Below are 27,376 nucleotides of genomic sequence, written 5' to 3'. Positions count from 1 at the left end.
ACTTCTGATGCTGAATTTTGTGGTGAGGACACAGGAAAGGTTTTCTTCTGATGACTCTTCCTTGAAGGTCATATTTGTGCAGGTGTTGCTGCACAGTAGAAGAGTGCACCACCACTCCAGAGTGTGCTAAATCTTCCCGAAGGTCTTTTGCAGTCAAACGGGGGTTTTGATTTGCCTTTCTAGCAATCCTACAAGTAGTTCTGTTGAACCTCCACTGTTCCTGTTAACTGTCATTTCTTAATTACATTATGAACTGAGGAAACTACTACCTGAAAATGCTTTGCTATCTTCCTATAGCCTTCTCCTGCTTTGTGGGTATCATTTATTTTAATTTTCAGAGTGCTATGCAGCTACTGATTGTTGGGACAAGGTTTGAGGAGTCAGGGTATTTATAAAGCTTTGAAATTGCATCACCTGGCCTTTCCTAATGATGGCTGAACAAGCCATAGCCCTAACAAGCCAATTAAGGTCTGAGACCTTGGTAAGAGTTATCTGAGAGCTCAAATTTCTTGGGGTGCCCAAACTTTTGCATGCTGCTCCTTTCTTCTTTTTCACTCTAAAATTGTACAAAACAAATACACTAATCTTGCTTAAAATGTTGAAAAGAATGTTTCATCTTTAACTTTGACTTTTGGAAATCTGTTCATCTCCTACTCACTTAACTATTCACAGTAACAGAAATTTTGACTAGTTGTGCCCAAACTTTTGCATACCACTGTAGGTTGGAATATTTTTGCACTTGTGGCAGCTCCATCTGACTTGTGCCCAAGAGAGTGATAAAAGTAATCTGGTTACTAGGTTAATGACTTTTATGAAGAGCACAGGATTATGCAGCAAACACGAGGAAATCTGCAGATGCTGGAAATTCAAACAACACACACAAAATGCTGGTGGAACACAGCAGGCCAGGCAGCATCTATAGGGAGAAGCACTGTCGACGTTTCAGGCCGAGACCCTTCGTCAGGACTAACTGAAAGGAGAGATACTAAGAGATTTGAAAGTAGTGGGGGGAGGGGGAAATGCAAAATGATAGGAGAAGACCGGAGGGGGTGGGATGAAGCTAAGAGCTGGAAAGGTGATTGGCAAAAGTGATACAGAGCTGGAGAAGGGAAAGGATCATGGGACGGGAGGCCTCGGGAGAAGTGAGGGGGGAGCACCAGAGGGAGATGGAGAACAGGCAGGGTGATAGGCAGAGAGAGAGAGAAAAAAAAACAACTAAATATGTCAGGGATGGGGTGAGGAGGGGCATTAACAGAGGTTAGAGAAGTCAATGTTCATGCCATCAGGTTGGAGGTTACCTAGCTGGTATATAAGGTGTTGTTCCTCCTTGACAGTAGAGGAGGCCATGGATAGACATATCAGAATGGGACGTGGAATTAAAATGGCCACTGGGAGATCCTGCTTTCTCTGGCGGACCGAGTGTAGGTGTTCAGCGAAACGGTCTCCCAGTTTTCGTCGGGTATCACCAATATATAAAAGGCCACACCAGGAGCACCGGACGCAGTATACCACATCAGCCGACTCACAGGTGAAGTGTCGCCTCACCTGGAAGGACTGTCTGAGGCCCTGAATGGTGGTGAGGGAGGAAGTGTAAGGGCAGGTGTAGCACTTGTTCCGCTTACAAGGATAAGTGCCAGGAGGGAGGTCGGTGGGAAGGGATGGTGGGGACGAGTGGACAAGGGAGTTGTGTAGGGAGCGATCCCTGCGGAAAGCAGAAGGGGGGGGAGGGAAAGATGTGCTTGGTAGTGGGATCACGTTGGACCTGGAGGCTGGTGGGGTGGTGGGGTGGTAGGTGAGGACAAGGGGAGCCCTATACCGAGTGGGGTGAGGGCAGATGTGCGGGAAATGGGCGAGTTACGTTTGAGAGGATTATGCAATACAGTCAGTCCTCCTTATCCGCGAGTTCCACATGCACAATTTCAACCAACCACGAATTGAGAAAACCTGGAAGTGCTTTTCCAGCACTTGTTCGAACATGTACAGACTTTATTTTTGTCATTAATCCCTAAACAATGCAGTATAACAACTATTTTACAAAGCATTTATATTGTATTAGGTATTATAAGTAATCTAGAGATGATTTAAAGTATATAGGAGGATGTGCGTAGGTTATCGTGGATCAGGATCGAAAAAAAGTCGGAAGTTCTCTTACTAAGTAAAGTACATCCGGTATTATTTAGTGTCAGTTAGTCAAACGTTTGAGTATATAGTATATATTTTACCTTCCTATGCACATAAAACACTTAAGAACGTATGCTTCAGTGCCAAGCTCGGGAACAGAAGTTCCCGAGTTCGATCCAATGACAGATTGCTCCTGAGCGCACTCTCCATCCATGCTTGGTTGATGTGTGGAGGATCAAAAATCCAAAACCCAATAATTAAACTAGTGCATTGCTTCGTAATAATTGTAGCTTTCATCAGGGCAGGGCCTTTCTCTCTTTATCCTTTAAAGTATTTCTGATCATTGACCGACTGTAGCTTAACGCTTTTCCAATGACCGATGGCTTTATTCTTTCCACTTTATTTTCAATCATGATCGCGATAGTTTCCATGAACAGAAACACTGCGGATTCAGAGCTCTGATGCTGGGTCCTAAAGTCCATCACATTGAGACAGGTTGAATAAGGGACTTGAGTATCTGCGGTTTTTGGTATCCGCAAGGGGTCCCAGAACCAATCCCTCATGGATAAGGAGGGCCGACTGTATTTATGAAATGTCAGTGAAAAGCAAGAGGAAATGTACAGGCATTGTTGGTGGAGAGAGAAATAATCTGAACATGTAGTGCAGTAGATAACCTTGTAGCAGACCTGCCCAGTTCTGATACACACAGAGAAAGCAAGTTATCTGAAATTTATTGAATTAATTATTGAGTCCCTAAAGCTGCGGAGTGCCTTGGTGGAAGATAACCCATTGTTGCTGAAGCATATGTGGGGCTTATTAGAATACGAAGCAGGCTGAAAACAGTTTTTCTACAAAAGTGTCACCAAATAAATTTCTCCAACGTAATATAACATGAATCGTTTCTGAATATGGTACATTAAATTAGAAGTACAGGTGAATCACTTCTCCATCTAACAGGATTGTTTGGGTCCCATGCTTTTCAACTCTACTTCTCCCTACCTTGTGACTAATCTTCCTTCTCTGCCAGATTATTTTTCAAAGAACTGCAGGCAACAATACAGTTATTTGCTTTATACCTGTACCCTTCCTGTACCTTTTCACCCGTACCAAAATATTACCTTAAATTTCACCAGTTTTTCTTATAACAGAATAACATCTAAACTTTCATAAAGGTTACACAATAGTAGAAAGGACTTTAAACCACAAATTGGCCGGAATTTCCACAGACCACCTGACATTTGTGATTGGTTGTATTATTTAGGTGGCAACAAAGGGTTGTTTGGAAAGTATAACAAAAACAGCAATGTTTATAAGATATTGGAAAGACTTTCTAAAATTGTATGATTTTTATTTTTAGGTATTCAAAGAATTAAAGAAATGAACTTAAGTGATATAACTAGTGTAATCATGAAAATTAATAGACCATTAGGTAAGCATTTGCATTAAAATTTTTGTGTAATTCATAAATTGTATAGGATGTTTCATGATCTTATGAAATGGAACAATAGGCATTGGTGGAAATTGTGAAGTTTTAAAAATACATTAATGAATGAGTATGCTACTGATACTGTAAATTTAAGCATGCAGTGGAATCTATAAAATGTTGTCTATGTTTGTGATTTCTGGCCTTGTTAACTGATAACCAATTGTAAAAACATTATCCTGTAGCGATGTACTACGTACAGAGCTAGAGACGACACGCAGTCGTAAGTCGTTTCGAGACTAGTTTATTCAAACTTTGCGGCGCAGACATTTAATCCCTAGTGCCCGCCCTCTCCGGGCGGAAATGACATCAGAGGTGAATTACCAAAGTCTCTCCCCGCGTGCTGGCTATTTGTGAGCCGGTTCACCTGCGCAGAAAGTGGGTCGCCACAATCCCCTCATTCTAATTTATAATGTGTTCCTTCTGTGTCAAATCTCCTTCCTCATAAATGCATTTTTCCCCCCAAAGGGTTTGGGTAGAGGATCTCAATGCAGATTTTGTGCACATGCAAATAATAATGATTATATTCAAGTTCTACAGATCCTGTTCCATTAATATCTTTCCATCAAATGAAGGCATCCATGCTTGTGTTCAGCTAGATCTGGACAATGTAACAGGCATAGGACAATAATCTGTGCAACAAAATTGTCAGACATTGACCATCTCAAGTGTAAAGCTTTGGCTAGATATCCTTGTTAGTTGATGACATTGCCATCCAGTCTGCTGCCAAAAACATCATGGTTTACCTTTAACCAGAAATTCATTTGGACGTCCTATAAATACTGTAGCTATTAGAATAGGTCAGAGACTACATTACTTGTGACAAGTGATTCAGCAGCTAGCACCCTTTCCATTATATAAAAGACATCTGTCAGAACATGATACACTACATTTGTGCAGATGAATTAATTTTCAAACCATGATATAGCTTAATATAATCAAGGACAACCAATTCATGGAGTGGGAAAAACTGAAATAATTTTATAGATGGATGACCTTACGGCAGAACTATTTGATTCTTGTATAAAAGAAGAAAATATGGTAGCTGGAATCATTAAAATTGATATTGTCCTGAAAGTTGGAGTATGCCAAAGTTGAACGATGGGGCACTATTCTTCAAGCACACAATGGGCCTTGATAGAAAAGTGAGGAAATCTATGCACAAATAGATCAGAGTCGGAATAGGATCCAGAATTACAATTGATTATCATAGCAATCCTGGCCTTGACCTATCCGAGATGCATTTCCCTCACCTTATCTATCCATTCCTCACCTTCTCTGTGACTTAAGTCTAACTTGTTTCCTCACTTTTCTAGTTTTGGAGGGTCTTTGATCTGAAATATTAACTGTTTCTCTTTTCATAGATCTTGTCTTACCTGTTGAATGTTTTCAGCATTTTATCACTTAGGTGTTTCTTTATTATTTGAACTTAGTAAATGAAAGTTTGAAAACTCAAGTAGCATTTTGCAAAGTACCGTCTATGTTTACCTACTGTTCAAATTGCCTCCTTTTTTAAAAAATGATTTAAAATGATGGTTTTCAAAAGAAGCAATTTTACTTTTAAGTTTCATTTGTTAAGCTTCATGATATCAAGATGTAATAGAAGCAGCTCCTCAATGGGGGGGGGGGGGGAACACCTTTGAGCAATGCAGCTTGGAAGGTTGCTTTTTTTCTAGTGAATAAATTGAACTTAGTTTTGTCTTGGTTTTAATAAAATATGCCATGCAAATGGTAACAATGGTATTTGAGCACATAATTTTTTTTTAATCCTGCAAACAATTAACTTGAACTTTTTCAGTAACTTTTAACAGCATTAGATTTGTCATGCCTGACATTTTTATTTCCACTTTTTTTTCTGCTTTTGTAGTAAAGGTTAAAGCCTTGCGTGGCATAATTGGCGATTATCAAGTGCACCCAAATACAATTTGTTCGGCTGGTGACAGGAGTTGTTTATGGCCTTCTTCACAAAATAATAATATTTATATACCCTATGTTTTCCAATCAAATTATAGTAAGTACCATTAATGTATCATCTTGCTGTTTGTTGATTACTTTGTATAACTTTAAATGATAACTAATCTTAATTTTTCCCAATATTTAATATGAATTCTAAAATACACAGTTCTACACAAGATCTTTTTGGAGTTTGACATTGACCTCAACTAAGTTTCAGGAAAATTTTAAGATGCAGGAAGAACTTTTTTCCTGAAGCAGATTCAAAGAAGAAAATGCTACACATTTTTAGTAGATCTGTGAGTGTCTCCAGCATGTTCTGTTTTCATTTTATATTTACAGTGATTGCAGTTATTCACTTCCCAGGAATGGACCATCATTCAGGGATATTAGGAATTTGGTTGATATGAGAAGAATAATAAGATATGTCATATAATTGGAAAAAATGTAAACTGACTTACTGGACATGGTTCTATTAACAGTTTTGTATGTTGAAGGCTTTGTCCCAAGCATCTTCTTTTCAGTGCATCGTTCCCTACTAGAAAGGCAACTCACCAGAATTAGTGGAACAATAGATTAATCAGAAAGGAGTGACCCTGAGTATCCTTAACACTAACAGTAGGCCCCTTATGGTATTAAGCCCAACTGGGTAACGGCCTTCTCCGGCTGGAGATATCTGTTGCTGCATCATAAATGATTATTCCTCAATTCTTTTCAAGCTTATGACTGGCTGACCAATCTATCCAAACACTCATATTTTTATCTGTCACGTAAACCTGGTGATAGCAGATTAAGCACACTGTAATTGTTGTACTTGCAAGGCCAGTTATTAGCAATGCTGTTAAGCTACATAAAGCAAACCAAATCTAAATAAATCAAGGATCACCCTCTCCTACCTGACTTTTGCATATTGCAAGCCCCATTTACATTAGTTGAACTCAGCCCTCTTACAAGGACCATTTGAGGTTGAATGCAGTTCCAGCAACAGTAAAGAAGCTCAGTGACATCAAGGACAAAGTTCAAAGTAAATTTATTATACTATGTTTATATCATGATATACCCAAGAATCATTTCCTTACAGCCATTCATGTGTAGAACAAAAGAGCAACAGAATCAATAAAAAACTACACACAAAGACTTAAAAAAAGTCAACGTGCAAAAGAAGACAAATTGTAAATATTAACTAAAAGTAAGTAAATAACGCTGAGAACATGAGTTATATAGTCCTTGAAAATTTGTGAGTTTTGGAATCAGTTAAGTGTTGAGTGAAGTTTTCCATATTGATTCAGGAACCTGATTGTTGAAAGGTAATAACTTCCTAAACCTGGTGGTGTGGAACTTGAGGCTCCTGTACATCCTTCCCAGTGGTAGCAGCAAGAAGAGAGCATGGCCTGGATGGTGGGGGATCTTTGATAATGGATACTGCTTTCATGTAACATTGTCCTTAGAGGATGGTGTCCTTGCATCCTTGCTTAATAGTAGGGATGGCTTTTCCATTAACAGGCATTGGTGGTTCCATACGGTGCTGCAATGCAACCAGCCAGGATACTCTGCACTGTGCATGTATAGAAGTTTGTCAAGGTTTTAAGTGACATGCTGAATTTTTGCAAGCATGTAATTCGAAACCTTGACAAACTTCTATAGGTGCACAGTAGTGAGTGTACTGACTGGTTCCTTCTTTGTAATAGCACTTATATGCTAGTCCCAGGACAGATCCTCTGAAATGATAAGACCAAGGAATTTAAAATTACTGATTCCCTCCATCTCCATCCCCTAATGAAGACTGATTGACCTTCAGTTTCTTCTTTCTGTAGTCAATAATCAGCTCTTTGGTTTTTCTGACCTTGAGTGAAGGGTTGTTGTAGCACCATTCAACCATGTTTACAATCTCGCTCCTGTATGAGGATTTATCACCACCTTTGATTCGGCCAACAACTGTGGTGATGTCAGAAAATTTATGGCATTGCAGCTGCACTTAGCTTCGCAGTCATAAATATACGGCAGGTAGGGCAGGGGGCCAAACTTTGCAGTGTACCGGTACTGATGGTGATTGTGGAGGAGATATTGTTGTCAATTGAATGGGGTCTGTAGGTAAAGAAATTCAGCATGCACTTGTACAAGGAGGTGTCGAGGCCTATATTTTGGAGCTTGATTAATTTTGAGGGGATGATGGTGTTGAATGCTGAGCTCTAGTCAATGAAGAGCATCATGATGCATGCATCTTCACTGTTCAGATGTTCCAAGGCTGAATGAAGAGCCAATGAAATGGCGTCTGCTGTTAATCTGTTATGACAGTAAGCAAATTGGAGCAGATCCAAGTCACTCTTCAGGTAAGAGTTGATATGTTTCACAACCAGCCTCTCAAAGCATTTAATCGTAGATGATCATTGAGGCAGGTTACCATATTCTTGGGCACCATATGATTGAAGCCTGCTTGAAGTAGGTGGGAACCTCAGACTGCGGAAACCAAAAGGTTAAAGATGTCACTAAACACTGCATCCTGTTGATTAGCACAGGTCTTCAGTAATCAGCCAAGTACACTGTCTGGGCCAAAAGCATATTGTTTGGTTCACCTTCCTGAAGAATGATCATCTGGAACTTGGGGAGTTTGTGAAGGTACCTCCATGTTCTCTCGGTCAAAGCAAGCATAAAAGGCATTGAGCTCCTATGGGATTAAAACTTTGCATTCAAACCCTGCCACAGCTGTCAAGCATCATTCTGTGAATCACAGTTGGTCCAGAATTGCCACTTCAATTGTGAGATGGCTTTCTGGAGGTCATACTTGACCTCTTGTACTTGGTTGCCAGACCTGATCACTGCAGATCTACCTTTGTTTCATACAGGACATCTGGTTGGGAAGACTGATTGATTTTATGGGGATACAGTCTTCCATTAGTGTCTTTATAAAGCCCAGTGTCATCCGAGGTGTATTCATTCAGGTCCTTGGAGTACTTGAACATGGCCCAGTCCACCACTCAAAGCAACCCTGTAGTCTCCATACCTATGCTGTTTAGCCTCTGCCTGCATACGGGGAGGAGGAGGTCTACCAGAGGATTAGATACCCCGAAATGTAGACCTAGGATGGAACAATAGGCATTCTTGAAAGTAATATAGCAGTTGAAGATATTGCATATTGATTCAAAGAGAGAATGAGCTTCACACAGATTGGTGAGAAGTGCGCAGTTACAGTAGCTCATTGTGCAAGGATGCTGAGAAAGCTACAAAATAAGACACTGTCAGAGTAGTAGGGTTTTGGTGAGGATGGGCCTAGGCAAGTTAAGCTACTTTTTTTTTTAACCCCCTCTAACAAGAATTGTGGGTATGACTGTAAGGCTAGTTTTCTGTTCAGGATGTCAGATATGGGATGTCTGGGTCTTCCTGATGGCCACATCTGCGCCAGGTGCATTGATCTGCAGCTCCTTAGAGACCAAGTTAGGGAACTGGAGCTGCAGCTCGATAACCTTTGGCTTGCTAGGGAGAGTGAGAAGGTGATAGACTGGAGCTACAGGCAGATAGTCACCCCATGGCCACAGGAGACATAAGTAGGTGACCATCAGGAGAGAGAAGGCTGGGCATCAGGTAGTGCCCTGTGGCTGTCCCCTTAGCAATAAGTATTCCATTTTGAGTGCTGTTGGGGGGAGGACGACCTACCTGTGGGAAGCAATAGCAGCCATGCCTCTGGCACTGAGTCGGGCCCTGTGGCTCTGAAGGGTAGGGAACGGAAAAGGATGGCAGCGGTAATAGGGGACTCAAACTTAAATAGGACAGATAGGCGATTTTGTGGGCACAAAAAAGTAACGGGTGGTAGTTTGCCTCCCAGGTGCCAGCTTTCGTGATGTTTCTGAGAACGTCCATAATATCTTGAAATAAGAGGGTGAGCAACCAGAGGACGTGGTACATATTGGTACCAACGTCATAGGTAGAAAAAGGGTGGAGGTCCTGAAAGTAGAATACAGGGAATTAGGAAGGAAGCTGAGAAGCAGGACCTCGAAGGTAATAATCTCAGGATTGCTGCCTGTGGATCCGAGGTGGTCCAATATCCTAGTGGGGAGGTTTGCTAAAAGTATTGGGGAGGATTTAAACTAGATTTGCTGGGGGGGGGAGGTGTGCAAACTGAAGTGAAGAAGCAGAGGATGGGGAGGTTGAAGCACAAGCAGACACTTTGTAGGGAATTTGTGAGGAAGGATATGCAGATGTTAGAGCAAAGATTTTCAACCATGGTGGTTTGAGATGTGTATATTTTAATGCAAGGAGTATCACAAACAAGGCAGATGAACTTAGAGCATAGATCAATAATATATTGAACTGTAACATTGTGGCTATTTTATAGAGACTCGGATGTCTCAGGAGCAGGATTGGGTGCTGAGTGTGCAGGGCTTTAGATGACTCACAAAGAAAAGAGGTGGGTGCATGGCATTTCTAATTAGGGATAGTGTCACGGCTGCAGAAAAGGAGGAAGTCACGGAGGGATAGTCTACTGAGTCAGTGTGACTGGAAGTCAGAAACAGGAAAGAAGTAACTAGGTGTTTTTTTTTATATATAGACCCCAAATAGTAACATGAATATTGAGGAGCAGATAAGGGGACAGATTTTGGAACAGTGCAATAATAGGGTTGTTGTGATGGGACATTTTAACTTCATTCATATTGATTGGCATCTCCTTAGTGCAAGGGGTTTAGATGGGGTGGAGTTTGTTAGGTGTGTTCGGGAAGGTTTCTTGATACAATTTGCAGATAAACCATCTAGAGGAGAGGCTGTACTTGATCTAGTATTTGGAAATTAACCTGGTCAGGCGTCAGATCTCTCAGTGGGAGAGCATTTTGGAAGTAGTAATCACAATTCTTATCTCCTTTACCAAAGTGCTGGAGAGGGATAGGAGTAGATAATTTGGGAAAACCTTTAATTGGGGTGGGGGGAATGCGATGCCATTAGGCAGGAACTTGGTAGCAAATGTTCCCAGAGAAATGTTCAGGGAACATTTGCATGAAGTTCTGCATAGATATGTTCCATTGAGGCAGAGAAAGAATGGTAGAGTTGAAGAACCATGGATGCAGAAAATCTAGTTAAAAGCTTTCGAAAGGTTCAAGAAACTAGGTACTGTTAGAGCGCTAGAAAATTACAAGGGTGCCAGGAAGGAGCTCAAAAATGGAATTAGGACAGCCAGAGGGGCCATAAGAAGGCCCTGGTGAGCAGGATTAATGAAAACCCCAAAGCATTCTACAGCTATGTGAAGAGCAAGAGGAAAAGCTGTGTGAGAGTAGGACCAATGAGGTGCGATAGTGGAAACGGGTGTATGGAATCGGAGGAGGTGCTTGATGAATACTTTGCTTCAGTATTCACCGGGGAAAAAAACCTTGGCAATTGTGGGGATGACTTACAGAGAACTGAAATGCTTGAGCATATAGACATTAAGAAAGAGGATGTGCTGGAGCATTTGAAAAACATTAAGTTGGGTAAGCCACTGAAACCAGGTGAGATATACACCAGTCTACTGTGGGAAGCAAGGGAAGAGATTGCTAAGCTTCTTGTGATGATCTTTGTATCATCAATAGAGACGGCAGAAGTACCGGAGGTTTGGAGGGTTGCAAATGTTCCCTTGTTCAAGAAAGGAAGTAGAGAAAATGATTGACCAGTGAGACTTACTTCAGTGGTAGGAAAGTTGTTGGAAAAGATCCTGAGAGGCAGGATTTATGAGCATTTGGAGAGAGATAATCTGATTAGGGATAGCCAGCATGGCTTTGTCAAGGGCAGGTTGTCCCTTACAAGTCTGATTGAATTATTTGAAGAAGTGGATGTAGTGGAAAGCATTTGATAAGTTTTCCAGGCAAGTCTCCTTCAGAAAGTAACGAGACATGGGATCCAAGGAGACCTTGCTTTGTGGATCTAGAATTGGCTTGCCCACAGAAAGCAAAGGTTGGTTGTAGATGGTTTGTATTCTGCATGGAGGTCAGTGACCAGTGTTGCTCTGCAGGAATCTGTTCTGGGACCACTCTTTTTATAAATGACCTGGATGAAGAAGCAGAAGGGTGGGTTAGTAAGTTTGCTGCTGACACAAAGGTTGGGGGTGTTGCGGTTAGTCTGAAGGGTTGTCAGAGGTTACAGTGGGACAGCGATAGGATGCAGAACTGGGCTGAGAAGTGGCAGATGGACTTCAACCCAGATAAGTGTGAAGTGGTTCATTTTGGTAGGTCAAATTTGAAGACAGAATATAATATGATAAGACTCTTGGCAGTGTGGAGCATCTGAGAAATCTTGGGGTCTGCGTCAATCGGACACTCAAAGTTGCTGTGCAGGTTTGACACTTGTTGAACATGTGTTGAACTCAACCGTGGGATTGAGCTCAAGAGCGGTGAGGTAATAATGTGGCTATGTAAGACCTTGTTCTGACCCCTTCTGGAGTACTGTGTTTAGTTCTGGTCACCTCACTGCAGGAAGGATGTGGATACTATAGAGAGAGTGCAGAGGAGATTTACAAGAATATTGCCTGGATTGGAGGGTGTACCTTATGAGAATAGGCTGAGTGAACATGGCCTTTCCTCTTGGAGTAACAGAATGAGAAGTGACCTGATAGAGGTGTATAAGATGATGAGAGGCATTGATCGTGTGGATAGCCAGAGGCTTTTTCCCAGGGCTGAAATAGCTAATGGAAGGGGGCATAATTTTAAGGTGCCTTGGAAATGGGTACCAAGGGGATGTCAGGGTAAGTTTTTCATACAGAGTGGTAGGTGCATGGAGTGCACTGCTGGCGGCGGTGGTGGAAGCAGATGCAGTAGATTCTTAAGAGCCTCATAGGTAGGTACATGGAGATTAGAAAAATAGAGGGCTATGCGTTAGGCAGTTTCGAGAGTAGGTTACATGGTTGACACAACATTGTGGGTCAAAGGGCCTGTAATGCGCTGCTGATTTCTATGTTCTGTGGTCGCATGTGTTGGGACTGCTGTTAATGCAGGTGATATGCAGATGGTAATTGGGCAGAGACTTATTCAAGTTATCCCTGGCAAGGTGTGAAAGGCGTCAGAGTAGGCTATTTCTTGTTTGCTAATCATGGCATTCATTTGCCTTTTGTGGGATGTAAACATGGTCAGGATCATATCAGAAAAAAAGCATACAGTAACTACAGGAATACAATCTACAAAATATGCCACTCACATAAGCTACTCAAAAGCCTCCTATGCTTGTAAACTCATTCCCAAGCTGAACAATGAAAATGGTTTTTTAAAAAAGCTTATTGCTTCCTAACCTATCTGTGTTCCTGGCATGGAAAGTTTTGTCATTGTCGCTAGATTGAATCTTGAAATTCAACCCAGGAGTACAATGGATCTATCTGCTAGAAAAACTACATCTGTTCAAACAGATGACCCACCATACCTTTAAAGAGTAGTTAGGATGGGCAATAGAGACCGGCCTTATCAACAATGCCCAAATCCCAAAAATAGATATAATTATGTACAGTGGGCACTGTGGAGTAGCCATTAGCAAGACAATCAGCTTGGGACAATCAGCCCCAACGCCATCTGTAAGGAGTTTGTACATCCTCCCTGTAGAATGCCGGGGTTTCCTCCCACAATCCAAAGATATACTGATTAGTAGGTTAATTGGTCATTGTAAATAGCTCTGTGATTAGGCTAGGGTTAGATTGGGGGTTGCTGGGCACCTGGCTTGAAGGGCAAAAATCTTATTCTGCATATTTAAATGAAATAAATGTAATTAACTTGATCTTCTAACATACTAATTTCATATGAAGATATTGATCTGATTCTGAATGCCTGCAGAAATGTGGCTGCCTTACTGCAGTGAGCATCAGCTTGTGGAATCTCACCATCTGACACATGTAAGCAATAAAGAGAGAGGAAATGGCAAACAGAAGACATCAGAGACCATCTGTATTTACCCATCACTGCAAAAAAAGTTTGTTGTTACACATAAGCTTCCTTGTAGTAACAAAAGGTATCAGCACTGTCACTACAGTCACCCAAGAGCAGTACAGTAATGGCAAACAGGAGTTGTAGATAATGACCATGGTGGTTTCATGATGGGAAACTCAGCTACTTACTGAAAGGTAAATCCAACTGGATCACTTGGAGCCACCTGAACAGTTAATCATTTCATCATGTTGGTTCTTCCACATTTTGTAAGAACCAACATGATGAAGTTAAGTTAGTGTTGTCTTTCATTGATTAAGTTATGACTATTATTCTATTATGGATTTGAGTATGCCTGCAAGTAAATAAATCTCAGAGTTGTCTGCTTTATTAAAACAGTTGTAGATGAGTACATCCCCACAAAGCCATTCAGTTTTCCTCAATCAGTAGCCCTGGATGAACCATCAGATCCACGATCTGAGGCCAGATCAGAGTCATTCAAATCTTGTGACCAAGAAAGTTACAAGGGATCTAGGTGCGATCTCTGAAAAGCCATTTTGTGGGGTGAGGTGGAAATTCTGGACTAAAGTTGAATCAACAGAGGATATTTGACAGTTGTGGCAGAGGTTGAATAATATCACCTCTGATTACTGACTTCAGGAGAAGGAAATGAGGGGTTCACGAGCAGGCCTCGGAGGATCAAAGGTGAAGAGTGTCAGCAATTGATAAACTCCTCAGTGTTATTTTTTCAGAGGACTGCTCATGAGCCCATTATGCAGAAAGTGCAGTAGCAACTTGACTTTCTTATGAGTTGTGATGAACTAAAACTTTGACAAACTTCCATGGATGTATAGTGGAAAGTATATTGATTGGCTGCATCAGAGCCTGATATGGAAACAACAGTGTTGCTGAATGGAAAATCCTACAAAAAGTGGATGCGGTCCAGTCCATCACAGGTAAAGCCTGCCCCACCATTGAGCTCATCTACATGAAACGTTTCAGGAAAGCAGCATCCATCATCAGGGACACCCACCACCCAGGACGTGCTCTCCTCACTGCTGCCTTCAAGAAAATATAGGAGCCTTGGGACTCTCACCACCAGATTCAGAAACAGTTAATACCCCTCAACCAAACCAACTTGTTTGGCATCAACAATTCAGATTCAGTTTAATGTCATTTAGAAACCACAAATGCAATGCAGTTAAAAAATGAGACAACGTTCCTCCAGAATGATATCGCAAAAGCATATGACAAAACAGACTACACCAGAAAATCCACATAACGTTTGGCAATCCCCAGTCCAGAGTCCGGAGAGGCTGCTGGGTATTAATATCGCGCTACCGTCTTAGCGTGTTCCCCGGAAAGGAGCTCCAAATCCACCAGACAAACAACCAAAAACTAAAGCTACAAGACCTGCACAAAACCACATAGTTACAACAGTGCAAACAATAGCATAATTGATAATAATAAAAAAGACCACGGGCACAGTAAAAATAGTCCAAAGATATTAAAGGACCATGAGTTCAAAAGAAATCACCACACAGTTTCCACAAGTCCCCAGGGTCCCGACAGACTCGCCATCCAATGCCAGCAGCAGAAGGGAATACCCCTGCTATGGACTTCCACGGCGCCGCCTGACTCAGCCTCGCAGACGCAGCACACAATGAGAGTTCCATTGAACCCAGCCTTGCAGCCACAGCACCGAAAGCGACCTGACCACAGCAAACTCCGAGTCCGTCGAACCTCCGAGCCGACGACCAACCCCTCCGGCACAGCATCTCCGAGCACCATCATTCCATGGTCAAAGTCTTACAGATCTCATTTCTCCTCCATTCTGATATTTGGTCTGAACAACAACTGAATCTCGATCATGTCTTTTTTATGTGCATTGAGTTGCTGCCACGTGATTGACTGATTAGATATTTGCATTAATGAGCAGGTGTACCTAATAAAGTGGTCATTGAGTGTATATGCTGTAGGTTGTCCAGTCCAGATCACAAGTGCTTGGGGTAACCTCGCTGCTAATGAGTAGTTTGTTAGGTGGTTGTCTTGATTTTGGACACCTTTTCCTTAATTGATAAAAGGCTGTGTTGACAATAGTAGATTTCATTTTTAGCCAAAAATTGTTGAGAGAAGGATATGGGAAGTGATTTGCAGTTTGAAGAGTCCAGGAAAGAAATTTTTTGAAAGTACTTATCTGTTTGGTAGATGCAGTGGATATGGAGGGCATCAAATATACTGGGTGAAAAACATCAATGTCAGATAGCAACTGAGTTAGTCATTTATGGAATGATATTGTAGAGGGAATGCAGCAAGATCTGAGTGAACAAGGGATGAGCTACTGGACATCTTTTCTCCAATATATGCAGACGTGTATGTCATTATATGATAAACTGAATTGACAATGTAGTCTTCGGAGAAAATTTAGATTTTGTTTCATTTATTCTGTGCATATGCCATACTAAAGGAAGAATGTTAGGATGTGTGAGTCCAAAACTAGATATTCACAAATCATTCTGGGCCATTAGCAGCAGATGACTCTTATGCTGTAATCAGTAGTTCAGGACCTGGCATATGCACCATTCCCTTTAGCTGTGAAATCAGCGCATCTGGTTCAGAGAACAGTATAGAATGGTGTGCTGGGATCATTGTAAACTGAGAATAAGGTGCAAATCGTGACTGGATTATGCACAACAAAAGCAGCATGCAAAAAATAGTTTGAGAGCTAAAATCAACAAATTAATTTCTTTCTTCTAACTTGTTGAGTATTTTCAGCATGTTCTATTACTCATTTTGATCAAAATAGAGCATTTCCTTTGTTGCATCCAATTGTGATTCATGGTGAATGAAACACAAACATCTCCACTGGCAACAATGCTGATTCTAAAGATAAGACTGTAGTAGTTGGAAACACAGAAAATCTACAGTACATTACAGGCCCTTTGGCCCACAATGTTGTGCCAACCATGTAACCTGTAGAAGCTACCTAGAATTTCCTTGCTGCACAGCCCACTATTTTTCTAAGCTCCATGTATCTATATAAGAGTCTCTTAAAAGACCCTATTGTATCTGCCTCTACCACTTTTGCTGGCAGTGCTTTCCACTCATCCACCACTCTCTATGAAAAGATTACCTCTGACATTCCCCTTGTACCTATTTCCAAGCACCTTAAAACTAGGCCCCCTTGTGTTAGCCATTTCAGCCCTGGGGAAAAAAGCCTCTGGCTATCCACACGATCAATGCCTCTAATCATCTTGTACACCTCTATCAGGTCACCTCTCATTCTCTGTCACTCCAAGCAGAAAAGTCCAAGTTCACTCAACCTATTTTCATAAGGCATGCACTCCAATCCAGGCAACATCGTTGTAAGTCTCCTCTGCATTCTGTAGCATCCACGTCCCTCCTGTAGTGAGGTGACCAGAACTGAACGCCTCACGGCTCTTGAACTCAATCTCACAGTTGTTGAAGGCCGACACACCATACACCTTCTTAACACTGTCAACCTGTGTAGTAGCTTTTGAGTGTCCTATGGATATGAGCCCCAAGATCTCTCTGATTCTCCGCACTGCCAGGAGTCTTACCATTAATATTATATTCTGTCTTCAAATTTGACCTACAGAAATGAACCACTCCACACTTAGCTGTTCTGAACTCCATCTGCCACTGCTAAGCCCAGTTCTGCATCCTATCGATGTCTCGCTGTAACCTCTGACAACCCTCCAGACTATCTGCAGCTCCCTCAATTTTTGTATCATCAGCAAACTTATTAGCCCACCCTTCTACTTCCTCATCCAAGTCATTTATAATAAAATCCAAAAGAGGAGACAGGTATTCTTGGACAGGTGGGTTTGGAGGGATATGGCCCTGGTGCAGGTCAGTGGGACTAGGCAGAAAAATGGTTCGGCACAGCCAAGAAGGGCCAAAAGGCCTGTTTCTGTGCTGTAATGTTCTATGGAGGGGTCCCAGAACAGATCACTGCAGAACATCACTGGTCATCTTCCTCCATGCAGAATACGAACCATCCATGACCACCGTTTGCCTTCTGTGGTCAGGCTAATTCTGGCTTCACAAAACAAGGTCTCCTTGGATCCCATGCCGCATTGCTTTCTGAGGAACCTTATCAAATGGCTTATTGAATTCCATATGCACTACATCCACTGTTCTACCTTCATCAGTGTATTTTGTTACTTCTTCAAAGAATTCAATCAGGTTCATAAGGCATGACCTGCCATTGACAAAACCATACTGACTATCCCTAATCAGATTATGCGTCTCCAAATGGTCAATAATTTCCTGGTTTATTTCTACTCCTTTTTATAAACAAGGGAACAACATTTGCAACCTTCCAATCCTCTAGTACTTCTCCTGTCCCGATTGATGATGCAGAGATCATTGCCAGATGCTCGGCAATCTCCTCTCTCACTTCCCACAGTAACCTGGTGTATATCTCGTCTGGTCCCAGCAACTTATCTAACTTAATACCTTTCAAAAGCTCCAGCACATCCTCTTTCTTAATGTCTGTGCATTGAAGTATTTTAGTGTGCTTTAAGTCATCCCCACAATTGCCAAGGTCCTTTTCACTGGTGAATACTGAAGCAAAGTATTCATTAAGTGCTGCCACTAACTGCTCCGGCACCACGCACATGTTTCCACTGTCACTCCTGATTGGTGCTATTCTCACATGGTTCATCCTCTTGCTCTTCACATACTTGTAGAATGCCTTGGGGTTTTCCTTAATCCTGCTCACCAAGGCCTTTTCATGGCCCTTTCTAGTTCTCCTAATTTCATTCTTGACCTCATTCCTGGCAAACTTGTAATTTTCTAGAGCTCTAACAGTATCCGGTTTCTTGAACCTTTCATAAGCTTTTCTTAACTAGATTTTCTACATCTTTTGTACACCATGGTTCTTCTACCCTACCATCTGTTATTCTGACTCAATGGAACATGCCTATGCAGAAAGCCATGTAAATGTTTCCTGAACATTTGCCACATTTCTGCTGTGCATTTCCCTGAGAACATCTGTTCCCAATTTATGTTCCCAAGTTCCTGCCTAATAGCATCATATTTCCCCCTACCCCAATTAAATGTTTACCCAAATTATCTCTTCCTGTTCCTCCCCAGCGCTATGGTAAAGGAGATAGAGTTGTGATCACTACCTCCAAAATGCTCTCCCACTGAGAGATCTGACACCTGATCAGGTTCATTTCCCAATACTAGATCAAATGCAGCCTCTGGTTCTGAAGTAGCCATCTTCATTTTGAAGTGCCAATCAAGGATACCTCTCTACTTCACAAATTAGACTGTTTCTTTAAGTCTCTACTGCCATTTAGTAAGACCATGACTGATGTGAACTTGATATCAGCTTCAGTTTTTTTTCTTTATTTCTTATAACCCTTTCTGGCCCAGTACAGCTAGAATATTCATGGCTTTTGGCACCAAGGGGGTAACTCCATCATCTTGTGCATTTTTTAAAAAAGTTGTATAACTATATCTCAATATTTTGGAACCCAGTGTTTTATTGCAGAAATTTGAATATTCCCAAGATATATTTGCATCTTGGAAACTGTCACTGTAAGGTCTATAAGTTGTACAAAATTGTTGCGTGCCATTGCAGAACTATAGCTTTGGTATGGCTGGAAAACTACATTAAAAAAAACTACTTTTGTTCAGTTTTTAACTTTACAATAATTGAGCAGTAACATCAGAATAATTGCCTTCAAATATGCACAATATTTATGTATAAAGGTGTTTTAATTATTAAAATGTGTATTGGTTGTTCTTCCACAGAGAGAGCCCAGAGAGAATTAATAAGCACTGCTTTATCTGAGTTAGAGTCTTTGACGTGCATCAGGTTTAAATACAGATCAAGGGAGGTGACTTATCTTGTGTTTATTGATGGGATAGGGTAAGTATATACAGTAATATAATTCACATTATGAATTCAGATTGACCATTTTATGACCTATTTGTTTTGATAACATCTTTATCAAATATTCAAAGATAATACCCTCATTCTTTGCTATCTTTAGCATTGAAGTTGACAATATGGTTATTGTGGAAAAATAAATATTTTTGTATTTCAGTATATTTCAGTGTAATTTCCTGCTTGCAGCAACAATTTTTTCTGTCACATTTTCTTGATTGGCCTAGTAGGAAGTTTAAAAAGTCAGTGTTCCAATCAAATTATTGAACATACAGAAAGAAATACTGGTTATCTTAGCTGGAACATTTGATATTTAAAATAACCTTTTCAATATAAAAGTCTGCAGAAAAACATGAATGAGCAAAAGTAGTGTTGAGGCATTATTTTCCCATGGTTGTCATGTTCAAAAAATGCAGCACAAATTTAATCCAGCTAATTACTGGCCAAGTAGTCATCTTAATAATCAGCAAAATGATATAAGGAATCAATGAAAATGATATCATTGCAATTTACCTATTGGTGACCTACTCGATGATAAACTGCAGTTTTAGGAAACCTAAAATACAAAATAATGGAAATACTCAGCTGGTCAGGCAGCATCTGTGGAAAGGGGAAAATTTAATGTCTCAAATCAACCACTAGATTAGCAACCCATTTACCACCAATAGTATTCTATTTTTGCACCATGGTGACATACACAAAATGCTTTTCAGTTATTCACCAAGGCTATCTGGACAGCACCTCCCAAATCCACAACTTCTGCAAAAGGAAAAGGACGGGGGTCATAGGATGATGAGGAACGTCACTATCCGTACATTTCCTTCAAATTGTACACCATCTTAACTTGGAAATTATCACTGAGTCTAAATTGCAGCATTTCCTACCAAATAGCATTGTTGTGAGTGCCTTCAGAAGGGTTACAGTGTTGTCACAACAGTTATTGCTAATTCCTCAGCTTCTAGATCTAGTTCCATTCCTGATCTCAAATGGTATTTACCAAGTTTGCACATTCTCACTGAAGGCTACATGGGTTTTCTTTGGGTGCTCTGGGTATAAGGAAAATCAGGAGAGAACTTTTCCATCATAGCTTGGTGATTGTTACAATTCTCATGTCTGAGTTAGATTTTTTAATGACAAAAATTAAAGTGGATAATTAAGGAATTTATTAAAGAATTAAACTAAAATTAATTCCTATAATTCTCACTTAAATCAATGAGGTCACGCATCTTACAAGGAGTCTGATATAGTGCTGAATCCAAGTGGCAATTCCCTAACATATCTTTGCTGATAGATTCACTCTGGAATACAACAGAGAACAAAACATGTACTGTATGTAAGCCAGTGCTGGTATCCATTCAAATGGCCAATAGAGATGATTCTTGCACTGTCAACAAGAATTGTACAATGTCTTTCTGATGTATATGATGAATCAGGGGTGTTGATGAAGAAGTAGAGTTAGTCTTAATATAGTACATTTATACAAAAGAGTTTTGGTAAGAAACTTACTTTTAAATGTGTTTTTCTAGATGCTGGTCATATGTAGGGCCAGGAACAAAAACAGCACAAGAAATATCATTACAAATACCCTACTGTATGGATGTTGGTATAATACAACATCAATTAATGCATGCACTTGGTTTTTATCATGAAAGTTCTCGATCTGATCGTGATGACCATGTGGAAGTAAAAATGGAGAATGTTGAAAAAGGTAACAAAATTTAAATGTTGACAGTATTTTACAGTTAACAATATGCAGTAACAGAGCTGTAACACATTGAGCTTATGTTTATTAAATGTACAAAGGGCAAGTTTTGCAGCCTTTCAAAGTTCCAATTAATTTTGCACATTGCAATTCCCATCCAAGTTAATCACACCAATGAGAATTGATCAGAGATGGGAAGGGAAAGAGCTGGAGTTATGCATGTTATCTGTTACTAAAATTCTACAGACCACTTAAAACAATATAGCAGTTGATCCCATCAAGGCCAAAATTGGTTAACTTTACATGACTGCAATTTTGAAATGTTTATTTGCCGATGTTGGATGGGGAAAGTAAGAAGATTGTAAAATCCAAATAAAATTTGAAGCTAAGAATCTGTAGGGGAAAAATGAAGTGACATAGCAAAACTGGAGTAAACAAAAAGCAGCACCTTGCAAAAAAAAAATGTTTCAGTTGAAGACCTTTCTCTTGGAAAGAGAAGTTGATGACCTGCTTAGTGTTTCCAATATTTAGTTTTATTTTCCATCATCAGTAGTTTATTGATTTTCAGTATCAGAAGAGAGATGCTCTATCAGATGTGTTGCCTTTCAGAAAATATCTGTCCTCAAGTGGATGAAAAGTTTCCTGACACTGTTTCAAGGAAGATTACTTGGATATCTTTTGTGTTCTGGCCAGTTTTCATTCCTCAACCAGTAAATTACCTAGTTGTCATTACATTGCTGTTTGTGACACAAAAGTGTAAATTAATTAATGCATTACCTAAATTACATTGGTGAAACAATTCAAAAGTACTTCCTTGGCTGTAAAGTGCTTTGGGCTATCCTGAAGTCGTATGTAGTATGTAAGGACTGTCAATAACCTATTATTGTATGCGATTAATCCAAAAGTAAATTATCAAATCCACGTTTATAATATGTTAAACTCAGAACCACCAGCGTTTACAAAAACAGTCGCAGGCTAGCACACTGCCAGTGACCCCCAGATTCTCCCAATATTAAGCTCAGTCCCCAGACACCCTTGGATGTTGTCCTTGCAGTCTTAGAACACGTAGAACATTACAGCACAAGAGCAGGCTGTTCGGCCCAGAATGTTGTGCCGAACCAGCTAGAAAGCAAATCAAAAACACCCAAACACTAATCCCTCCTACCTGCACAATGTCTATATCCCTCCATTTCTCTTACATTGTTTGGCCTATCTAAACGCCTTTTAAAAAAACTTGTAATATATTTGCCTCTACCACCATACCAGGCAGTGCATTCCAGATAACCGCCACTCTGAATTAAAAAAAGCTTACCTTTCACATCCCCTTTGAACCTACCCCTTCTCGCCTTCAATTCATGTCTTCTGGTATTAGACATTTCAACCCTGGGAAATAGATACTCGATGTTTACTTGATCTATGGCTCTCATAATTTTACTCCTCTATCAGATTTCCCTTGAGCCTCTGTCACTCCAGAGAAAACAACCCAAGTTTATCCAGCCTGTCATGATATCTTGTGCCCTCTAAACCAGGCAGCATCTGGGTAAACATCTTCCACACCCTCTCCAAAGCCTTAACATCCGTGCGACTAGAATTTTATGCAATACTCCACATGTGGCCAAACCAAAGTTTTATAAAGTTGCAACTTAAACTCTTGACTATTGAACTCAAATGTCTTGACTAGTAAAAGCAAGCATTCTATAAGCTGCCTTAACCACCTTGTTGACCTGTGTAGCCACTTTGCTATGAACTTGGATCCTAAATTTTCTCTGCTTGACAATACTGTTAAGGATCTTGCCCTAAACTGCATCTGCTATTTCTCTGCCCATTTCTGCAACTAATCTGTATTGTGCTGAATTGTTTGCCAGCCTTCTACATTATCTCTACATCTCCACCAATCTTGGTATCATCTGCAAACTTACTAACTCACCCATCTACACTTTCATCCAGGTCATTTATATACATCGCGAACAGCGGCGGTCCCAGCACAGGTGCCTGCAGGACAACATTAATTATAGACCTTCAGCTCAAATAAGTGCCTTCAACCACTTCCCTTTGTCTTCTGTGTGCAAGTCAGTTGGAATCCTAACAGCAAATTTGCCATGGACCCCATGAGTTTCAATCTTCTGGATTAGCCTCTCATGAGGGACTTTGGCAGACACCTTACCAAAATCCATGTAAACAACATCCACTGCCCTACCCTCACCAATCTCTTGTCACCTTGTCAAAAACTTAATCAGTTGGTAAGGCACATCCTGCTATGCGCAAAGCCCTACTGGCTCTCCCTAATTAGACCACAGTTTTCCAAATGCTCATATATCCTATCTCTAAGAATTTTCTCCAGCAATTTCCCTACAACTGATGTCAGAGTCATTGGTCTGTTGTTCCCAGGATTTTCCCTTGTTCACCCCTTAAATAGAGATACAGCATTAGCCATTTGCCAGTTCTCTGGATCCTCACCTGTGCCAAGACAGGACACGAAGATACTGATCAAGGTTCCAGCAGTCTCATCTCTTGCCTCCTTCAGTTACCTTGGGTAAATTCCATCATGTCCTGGGAGCATATCCAGCTTAATACTCATTAGGAGGCCCAACACTCCTTGACCTCTTAAAGCCCTAATGCACAGCAGCTGTTCCTTCATGTCCTTTTCCTTGGTAAATACTGAAGCAAAATGCTTATTAAGTACCTCACTCACATTCTCTGCATCCAAGCAAATGTTCCCTTCTTTATCCTTAGTTAACCTCTTGCTCTTGATGTATTAATAGAGTGTGTTGAGATTCACTTTAACCCTACTTGCCGAGGATTTTTCATAGCCCCTCCAGGCTTTCCTAATTCCCTCATTTAGTTCTTTTCTGGCTTCTTTATAGTCCTCGTGCTCTGTTCGATTCTAACTTTTGAAGCTTTAAGTACTTTTCCTTTTTCTTGATTAAATTTATCACCTCTCTGGACATCCAAGGTAATCTAATCTTTTCATCCCCATCCTTCTAACTGGAACATATCTCTCATCTACTTTGTGCAATTGAACTTCAAACACCTACCACATATCTGATGTGGACTTGCCAGGAAAAAAAAAGTGTTCCCAATTAACTCTTCTTATTTCCTGCCTAATGCCCTTGTAATTTGCCCTACTGCAATTTAAAACACTTCCTTGAAGACCATACCTATCCTTGTATATAGCTATCATGAAAGGTAAAGAATTGTGGTCACTTTTCCATAACTGCTCACCCACTGAAAGGTCAGTCACCTGACCAGGCTCATAACCGAATACCAAGTCCAGTACAGTCCTTCTCTTGTTGGACCATCCACATATTGATTTAATAAACCCTCATGAATACACTGAATAAATTCTGCCTCATCTAAACCCCTTGCACTAAGAAGGTACCAGTTTATATTAGGGAAGTTGAAATCCCCCCCCATGATAACAATGGTATTATTTTTACCCAATTACTTAATCTGTTTCTCAGTGTCATGGTGGCTTTTGAGGGAAAACTTCAAAAATCTGGTACATTAATCACCTATAACTATGTTATAGGTGATTAATTATAGTTATAGGCAACAACATCATAGTTCCATGTACTGATTCATGCTCAAAGTTCATCACTTTACCCATGATACTCCTAGCATTAAAGTTTTTTTTAATAGCCCTTAACTCCAAGTGAAGTCATTGGGATGCCTTTGTGATGGCGTTTTTTTTTTAAGCCGGCCTTCTTATTTTTACGAGGCCAAGTTGCTAGTTCGACGCTCAACCCAGCACGGATGGAAAGTGTGCAAGGGGGCCGGCTGGATTCAAACTTGGGAGCCTTTTTACTGAAGTTCCGCCCTGATGCCACTACGCCACCAGCCGGCTTAGCATTACAGTACACACTTCAAATTCTCCAACCCTTGATACCTGTTATTTTGATTTTTGCCTTTAGATACTTTCCTTGAATCTACCTTCCTGTCTGATCCTTCACTTACTGACCTGGTGCTCCAGTTCCCACCCCCCTACAAAACTGTTTAAACCCTCCTGTGTAGCATTACCAAATCTTATGGCCAGGATATTGGATCTCCTCCAGTTCAGGTCACCCCTTCACCAGAAAGGATTCCAATGATTCAAGAACTTGAAACCCTGTCCCCTGCACCATCTTCTTAGCCACTCATTCATCTGTGCTATAGAAACATAGAAAATAGGTGCAGGAGTAGGCCATTCGGCCCTTCGAGCCTGCACCGCCATTCAGTATGATCATGGTTGATCATCCAACTCAGAACCCTGTATCTGCTTTCTCTCCATACCCCTGATCCCTTTAGCCACAAGGGCCATATCTAACTCCCTCTTAAATATAGCCAATGAACTGGCCTCAACTGTTTCCTGTGGCAGAGAATTCCACAGATTCACCACTCTATGTGAAGATGTTTTTCCTCATCTTGGTCCTAAAAGGCTTCCCCTTTATCCTTAAACTGTGACCCCTTGCTCTGGACTTCCCCAACAAGGGAAACAATCTTCCTGTATCTAGCCTGTCCAATCCCTTTAGAATTTTATACGTTTCAATAAGATCCCCCCTCAATCTTCTAAATTCCAGCGAGTATAAGCCTAGTTGATCCAGTCTTTCTTCATATGAAAGTCCTGCCATCCCAGGAATCAATCTGGTGAACCTTCTTTGTACTCCGTCCATGGTAAGAATGTCTTTCCTCAGATTAGGGGACCAAAACTGCACACAATACTCCAGATGTGCTCTCACCAAGGCCTTGTACAACTGCAGTAGAGCCTCCCTGCTCCTGTACTCAAATCCTCTTGCTATGAATGCCAACATACCATTTGCCTTTTTCACCTCTTGCTGTACCTGCATGCCCACTTTCAATGACTGGTGTACAAAGACACTCAGGTCTCGTTGCACCTCCCCTTTTCCTAATCGGCCACCATTCAGATAATAATCTGTTTTCCTGTTCTCGCAACCAAAGTGGATAACCTCACATTTATCCACATTAAATTGCATCTGCCATGAATTTGCCCACTCACCTAACCTATCCAAGTCACCCTGCATCCTCTCAGCATCCTCCTCACCTGCGCTTGCCTGTGGCACCAGGAGAAATTGGAGATTACTAATTTGAAGGTCCCTCTCTTCTGCCTCTTTCCTAATTCTATATACTTGCTATGTGGAACCTCTTTTTCTTTTCGGCTATGTCAGTGGTGCCAATATGCACCACAGCGTTTAGTTGTTCACTCTCTCCCTTGAGAATATCCTGCAGCTGATGCAATACATCCTGGACTCTACCATCCTGTTGTCTCTTACAGAATCTCCTATCTGCCCCTCACACCCCCACTATCGAGACTTTACCCTTCCTTGCTGAGCCTCAGAACCGGCCATGGTGCCACTAGCCTAGCTGCTGCTGCTATGTCCTTGATGGGTCATTCTCCCCTCAGCAATATCCAAGAGGTACTGTATACTTGTTGCTGAGGGAAATGGTCACAGGTGAACCCTGCATTGACTGCTTACCCCCTTACATCTGGTGGTCACCCATCTACTGCCTTAAGTACTGACTGTACTCTAGATGTGACCACCTCTTTAAACATCTCATCAGCCTCCCAGATGACCATAAGTACATCTAGTTCCTTGTCCTGGTAAGTCAGAAGCTGAAATTGGGTGCACTTCCTCCAGATGTAAACATCAGGGAAACTGTCAGGTATCCTGAATTTCCACATCTGGCAGGAGGAGCATTTCATCCTGACTATTTTTTTTAAAAAGGAGGCTTCCATCTTATGTGTGCCTCCACCTGTTAAGCCAAAGCCTTACCACATACTCCGACAATGGCCGGATTATTAAATTTTATCGATCATAGTGTAACATCATCTAATTAGAGAACACATTTTTCAATGTACTCTTCTACCATCTAATAAGTAATGAGATTATTAAAATTATATGAACAAAATTAGATAAAATAGCCATATATAACTAATTTCTTACTGTGATTGTGATAATGGCCTCAGTAATTTCACTATATAATATTTTAATAAAATTATCCAGTAACATTTGGTGTTAAGCATTATGTGCAAAATTCAGTGGAAAAAATAATTTAAATTATTTTTACAGGATCAGAAATTAACTTTAAAGTAAAGAAATCTAATAACTTGGTGACAAAGTATGATTACAATTCAGTTTTGCATTTTGGAAGGTAAGATACCAGTTTAGGTTTCTATTCTCTTTAAATTAGCAATTGTAACATAGCTTTAAATTGTACCAAGTAATAAATTCTATAAATTTATTTATTGAGATACAGAGCAGATTAGGGATTCAGAGCAAGCCATACTGCCCAACAATCCCCAATTTAATTCTTGTCCTAATCATGGGAGAATTTGC

At 40.7% G+C, this 27,376-nt stretch overlaps 1 protein-coding gene across 2 annotated transcripts in view; it reads left to right on the top strand.

Moving 5' to 3' along the window:
- LOC140729409 (embryonic protein UVS.2-like) overlaps positions 1-27,376 on the top strand; it is a 97,830-nt gene that overhangs the window by 8,911 nt on the left and 61,543 nt on the right. Inside the window, exons 4-8 of one of the 2 annotated variants that reach the window (XM_073049117.1) lie at positions 3,479-3,550; positions 5,472-5,615; positions 19,207-19,324; positions 20,995-21,050; positions 27,110-27,191. In XM_073049117.1, the coding sequence (XP_072905218.1) occupies positions 3,479-3,550; positions 5,472-5,615; positions 19,207-19,324; positions 20,995-21,050; positions 27,110-27,191 (472 nt within the window). Of the gene's footprint in view, positions 1-3,478; positions 3,551-5,471; positions 5,616-19,206; positions 19,325-20,868; positions 21,051-27,109; positions 27,192-27,376 lie in introns of both variants that reach the window. The other variant, XM_073049118.1, reaches the window with a different exon arrangement.

The sequence above is a fragment of the Hemitrygon akajei genome, chromosome 6, assembly GCF_048418815.1.
Source record: "Hemitrygon akajei chromosome 6, sHemAka1.3, whole genome shotgun sequence".
NCBI classification, from domain to species: domain Eukaryota; kingdom Metazoa; phylum Chordata; class Chondrichthyes; order Myliobatiformes; family Dasyatidae; genus Hemitrygon; species Hemitrygon akajei.
The sequence above is the reverse complement of the archived record's forward strand: the minus strand, read 5'-3'. Positions and strand labels throughout refer to the sequence as shown.